Raw genomic sequence first — 6,611 nt, forward strand, 5'->3', positions numbered from 1 at the left:
GAGTGGGATACAATGTTGCATTAGAAAGACAGAGATGCCCGATACCAATTCTTCCCTCATTGGAATCTAACTTAAGTCTTCTGTGTTTGACGGCGAAACCCCTAACCGTTACACCACAGAAGTCGTTTTAAGCTTTCTGAGAAAAAGGGTACCCATAACAAATATTAGAATAATTTCAATTGTAACGGACAACGTATGAAAATTCTGAAATAATGTAAGTATTTGTTACTTATTGTTTTCGACCCAGTTTAGATCATTCAGGAGGTGGGCTTCCAACCATGCCTATCAGCGCAAACCTGGGCTCAGAGGGAGGCAACATCTCAACAGAAAGGCTGAGATACTCGAAAAAAAAATTCTTCCCATGGGGGATCGAACTTGGGTCACCTGCCTCCGATGGCGGAGAGCCAAACTGCTACACCACAGACGCATGTACAAAGAACGTGTATAATTCTGCAAAGGCAACGTTTGGAAACTGTGGATTATAATTCAGAAAAAAAGATATGTTTGTAAAAATAATGTTGTTAGTTTTTTTTTAATGAGTCTGAGGATCTGAAGCGGTGCTGCTGTGAGACGGGTATTCTCGTCGCTGGTTGAAAATGTAAAAAATGTATGGGTTTTACACTTCTATCAACACTATTAGGTTATTTAAGAGGCGGGACTTCTGAGTTTAACGTCCATCTCCGAAATGACAGAGCCAAATGGGTTTTTCGTGTAAAGTGCCTTTCCCAAGCGCACAACGTCGGACCGAGCTGGAGCTCCAACACCCCGACCTGCAATCTCATGATTACGAGTCCGGTAGCCTAACCACTAGGCTACCGTCGGTGGTTGCTAATGAGTTAAAATCACAGTTGGTTTTACGTAACTACTAGGTAGATGTAGATCACACATGTACCTTAGTAGATTGGAACAACAGAAATTTATACGAACGGGAAAAAAGTTTGGCAGGCAAACGAAGTTCTAGATGAAACACCAAGTCCACATATTATTAATTCCTCTTTTCATTAAGTTAGCTGTTTCTTTTGCTGACGTTTGCAGCCCTTCCAATTAAAGTTAACTGGGGGGAAGGGGGATATATTTCGAGAAAAAAAAGAATTATATTATACTGTGTGCATCTGTCAAGACTACCACTACCACCAGACAATATAGCAACGAAAGCATATAACCAGAAATCAGACGGAAACAGAGGAAGCGGCAAACCCAGGAAAAATCGGAGAGACCGGATCAGACAAATATTAATCAGGAATAACATTATTATGCAAAAGGCGATACAAGACAAAAAGGGAGAAATGTTTGCTTCTCAGTTCAACACCGCGAAGTAACAGAGGGGGAGGAAAAGGTGAAGTAAAAAGCAAGCAAAGATTAAATACAGTTCTTATCACGTTCTCAACCAACTGTGACACAGAAACTAGTACGATCAGATCATCTGAAACGATAAGGGCAGATAAGGGAAAAACATACATTTAAAAAGATAGAAGTTTTTAACCCCTATCTTACCACACGTGTCTAACAGGAGGTAGACATTCACCGCGAGCTCTTTCATTTAAATTAAATGGGTAGTTAAAGGGCCCCACCGGTAGGTCCTTCTTTGTTCTTTTCTCTCTTTTCTTTATGCCTTTCAGTCTTACTTTTTCTCAGCACCTAAAGGCCGTTATTTCTTTAGGGGGTTTCTCCTTAATCAAAATTGAATTTAAGGTTTAAATCAAAATACGAAGCATTCAGGCTTAACGTCGATGCACAGTAAACCCCATAGCCTGTGAATTTAAATTACACGTTTAGTTCCTCCCCTCCCAGCGAAAGTGAAAAATTCAGACTTAGCACCAATGCCTGTTTTCCCACAACTTGCAAAAAGTTGCACGTTTCTCCAAGCGATCATGAGTGATTCATGCTTTGCTAGCGCCAGTACGTCGCTCCCACAACATGCAAAAATTACACCTCTCTCCAAGAGATCATAAGTGTCTCTGACCGGAAGTTGGAACAACATGACATGAAAATGTATTACAGTGGTCCTGGAGTCCTAGTCTTATCATTCCGCTGTTTTGTTGTGACGAAGACCTTGATCGATATATAAATAGCAATCCCTCGTGCGTTTTGATGTTAATATATTTCTCCAATTAGATAGATCCACGCCACTCACAACAATCGTTCAGTCAATGGGAGTCTTTCTTATTAGTGCTTGAAGGTTTGTATTGTCTCTCTCTCTCTCTCTCTCTCTCTCTCTCTCTCTCTCTCTCTCTCTCCCTCTCTCTCTCTCCCTCTCTCTCTCTCTCTCTCTCTTAGTAGCATAAGTGACGCAGGAAACGGGCCAAACCGCAGAAGCTACAATGATGACTGTTTGTTTAACGAGGAGAACATTAAGCTGTAAAGCTTATCTATAAAACTGGGACCATCGTATCATTTATAAAAGTTAAAACAGCCCACTCGTCCGTTATGTAATTCAGTTTTTAATCGTGGGTCAAAGCGGCATAAGTCCCTCATTTTCAAAATTACTTGCACATTTTAGAAGTCGCGAAACCAGAGACTGTGAGCAATGTAACAAAGAAGCAGAACTAAAACAAAAAGAATAAAATAAAATAAAATAAAATAAAATTTTAAAAAACAAAAACAGACAAACAAAAGATAGAAAATAACAAAACAAGTCAATATATTTTTTTCTTCATTTTGTTTCTCGTACTCTATTTCATGAAGCTGGTCAGCTTTTGGTCAGTGGATCAATTATATGACTTAGCTTGGGACAAGCGACCCTATCTTGAATGTTTCAATCAAAGTAACTCCCACTTCCCCAGTGCGCATGACATAACGGAAGTTACGCTTTGAAATGAGATATAGAAAACTTGTACCTTGTACTTGTATCATTTTGGAGGCCGTCTGCTTCGACCCTGTTTGAGCAGGATACAGCATTCCAGCAGAAAGACGGATCTACTACATAAAACAGCCTTCTCCACAAAGGGTTCAAACTGACTTCTTGTTTCATACAACAGCGAAGAGTCTACCAGTTTCAAACATGGAAAAGCCAAATAGTTGTAATTAAATAACGTTAACTGTCTGTTACACTTTTCTGAAGTATCATTCTGAAATTACTGTCAGAAAATGCCCTATGTATGACGCAACTGTCTAATATTTTGGGATCAGATTCTTGCACTGGGGAGTTTGAGGATTTTCTTTTACTGACTACACGGACGATCATTTGTGGGTAGTTGGTGGGTGCTCTAGTGTTCTTTACTCCCTTTTCCTATAAAATATCTGTTTCTCTTATCTGTCCTCCTTTTCGTGTTTATTACACACTTGTAACACCTATAATGTTCGGCGATACCTAAAAAAACAAACATTTATTGTATTGTAACCGCCGTGGAAACATTATTACTAGGTGCATCTTCATTATAGAGTGTTACGTCTTCTTCTTAGCTTTTCGTTTAGTTGGACAATGTTTTCCATTTTGCAATAAAACACTGTCTCTTGCCCTTCTACCTGTGTTGTTTTGGTTCCAAGCCAAATTTCCCGTTCTTATCTTCTGTTACGTCTCCCAATTTCTCTTTTGCCTCCAACCTGTGCACCCAGAACGTATTTTCATTTCGAAATACGTTATCCTTTTCATTTTTTTTTCACGGATGGTCCATGCTTCATATCCATATCTTGATGATGAAAATAAAGAATCTCTTAGAATTCGTATTTTTCGTTGTTGTTGTATTTTTGCATTGTCCTTCCCAGATGCTGTCATCGTTTTCCATTTTGATGTTGCGATTGCAATACATTTAACATCTCAGGTTGTTTCCCTTGTGCCCCAATTTTTGTTCTGAGACATTCAAAACTGTTATCTCTTTCTATTGTTCCCACAAATTCTTATGACAGCCTTTTCTTCGCATTTGTCTATGTCCTTCATTTTAGCCGTCTATACATTTAAATATAATCCTTCACTGCGTTGTTTGATAGATTTTCATAACTTCTTTAACTCCCTTGATGTTGTAACAAGGAGCACAGTGTCATCAGTGAACCTTTTTTTATATTGAATTTATTCCTTGTTCTTCTGTTTCTTCATAGTATTAATTATTTCTTGTGACTTATTCTACGTCCTAAATCATTCCCTTCTTTGCGTTTATATTGAATAAAAAAATGTCAACTTTGGAATTCTTTTCTCTAAAGATTTTATTTTATCCTGGGAGGTTTTGACCTTAATCTCTCAATTATGTATTTTAAAAAGTGTATTGACTGACTGTAATCATTGACTGGCTGACTGTAAAAGTTTTATGATTCCCTCTTAAAATTTTGATTATTTAGAAGACGGGTTGTTTTTTATGATGCTCAACTTCATCAAATTCACCCCTCTTTCGTCATCCACTTCACAGAATTTGATAACGTCAACATCTGACTACAATGTCCTACAACCTGGCCTGCTTGTGTAGCCTCATTCTGGGGTTCATCATCGGCGGCTGTTCCACTGTCCAGTTCGGATCACGTGTGCTTAAAGGTACCGTGACCCACCACAACATCGAGGAGACGTCGGGGCTGGCCGTGTCACGTGTTCACGCTGACGTCATCTACGCCCACAATGACAAGGGCGACAGCAGCAGATTCTACGCCATCAACATCAACGGCGGGAACAAACTCGCAACCTTCGACATCCGCCACGCGCAGAACTACGACTGGGAGGACATGGCTGTTGGGCCTTGCGCTGACGACTGCGCCTCTCCCGGGGCCTGCTCCGCTGAGGTCAGGCCCAAGCGTTACTGCCTGTACCTAGCGGACACCGGCGACCACGATGGGGCTGGAGCCATGAACAAAATCTACATGGTGAGAGAACCGTCTGTCCTCCGGAGTGGGGAGGTAGACCTGATCAACACGCTACAGTTCTCCTGGACGGAGCAGGACGCCGAGACGTTGATGATCGACCCCACAGGTCAACTCTACGTCGTGTCCAAAATTCACGGGGGAAGAGCTGTCCTCGCTAAGATCCCGAGCTCCGCCTGGGGCGGCCCGAGGGTGGCCCTAGACCAGGCCCACTCCGGGACTCTAAAGCTCACCACATCACACAATGACCCCCAGGGTGGGGACATCTCTCCAGACGGCAAGGAGATGCTTCTGGTGTGTGAGGATGACGTATACCACTACAACGTCGCCAATTTGGATTACGTCAAAGCAGTGAACAGCCAGATACCCCAGCGCATCGCGAGCTATAGTAGAGAACATTCCACTGAGGCCATCGCTTGGAGCCCGAACGGTTCTGGTTTTTACACATTACCAGAGGGGAAGGACGAGAAGTTGTATTTCTACCCCAAGATCCCGACTTCTCCTGTCATAGGCTAATTATCTATCACCTCCCAAAAAAATTCATTCGTTGTTCTATAAGCAAACCAACTGTGTTTATAACCTAAGATATTATGTTCATCGCAAAATAACCAACACAATCTATAGTTTCTTATATCAGCAAATGGGAGCAGAGAAGTTTATTATATTATTCTAGACCGTGCATCCTGATGTACATCCGGTTCACTACGAAGCGCACATTTTGAGATAAATAAAGGGCAAGTGTGGGAAGGTGCCACGCGCATTGGGTGTAATGGCGCGGCCTACAATGGTGCGCATGCAGATTAGCTAGAGTGGCGGTCATGACAGAGCACGATCTGAGGGCACAATTCTACGATCGGAACAGGCAACTGTATAATCATTTTTGAAGCAATTATTTCAAAGCTCTTGTATTCTCCTATATCCAGTTTAATGTAACGTTAGGTTTACGTTTGAGTACAATTTTGCGATCAGGATAGACAAACATCATTATTTCTTGAAGCAATATTTGTTTCAAAGCTATGGAATGCTCCAATAGCCAGATGCATGCTTCGTTACATAGATTTCCACCTCCATTCTACGATCAGAGCAGGCACCTGTATAACCAATTTTGAAATAATAATTTCAAAGCTCTTGTTTGCTCCAATAGCCAGTTCTGTGCTTCGTTAAGTTTACCTTTGATTACAATTTTACGATCAAGACAGACAATTGCATTATTATTTCTTGAAACAATCATTTCAACGCAATGGAATGCTCCAATAGTCAGTTTCATGCAATCCTTAAGTTAACTTTTATCTACGATCGGTAAAGGCAATTGTATTATCATAATTTCTTGAAATAATGAGCTATGTTTGGCTCCAGTAGCCATTTCCGTGTATTGCTGCGTTTACCTTTATGTACAACTCTACAAGCGGGACATGCAATTCTTTTATCATTTTTTCTTGAAACAATAATTTCAATGCTATGGAATGCTCAAATTCCATGCATCATTGTGTTTACCTATATGCAAAATTCTACGGTCGGGACAGGCAATTGTATTATTATCTTCTTGCAACAATAACTCCAAAGATATCTAATGCTCCAATAGTCAGTTCCATGCATTGTTAAGTTTACCTTTGAGTACAATTTTATGATCGGGACGGGCAGTTGAATTATCATTAGTTTCTTGAAACAATATTTTCACAGCTATGGAATGCTCAATTTCAAGTCATCATCATGTTTACCTGTAAGTAGATTTGAAATAGGGACAGGTAATTGTATTATTAGGTCTAGAGTTTCTTGAAGCTATAATTTCAAAGCTTTGGAATGCTCCAAAGTTACGTTGGGTGTTGTTG

The 6,611-nt window shown here is 40.5% G+C and overlaps 1 protein-coding gene across 1 annotated transcript; it reads left to right on the plus strand.

Annotated features, from left to right (window-relative positions):
- Positions 1–3,808: 3,808 nt before the first annotated feature.
- Positions 3,809–5,868, plus strand: LOC106013922. The gene has a single exon (XM_013090796.2). The coding sequence runs from the start codon at positions 4,369–4,371 to the stop codon at positions 5,296–5,298; it is 930 nt and encodes a 309-aa protein (XP_012946250.1). The 5' UTR covers positions 3,809–4,368; the 3' UTR covers positions 5,299–5,868.
- Positions 5,869–6,611: the final 743 nt, after the last annotated feature.

The sequence above is a fragment of the Aplysia californica genome, unplaced genomic scaffold (assembly GCF_000002075.1).
Source record: "Aplysia californica isolate F4 #8 unplaced genomic scaffold, AplCal3.0 scaffold01524, whole genome shotgun sequence".
NCBI classification, from domain to species: domain Eukaryota; kingdom Metazoa; phylum Mollusca; class Gastropoda; order Aplysiida; family Aplysiidae; genus Aplysia; species Aplysia californica.

Excerpts from the sequence above, each read along its gene's own strand:
- LOC106013922 (XM_013090796.2), top strand. The coding sequence starts at position 4,369 with ATGTCCTACAACCTGGCCTGCTTGTGTAGCCTCATTCTGGGGTTCATC.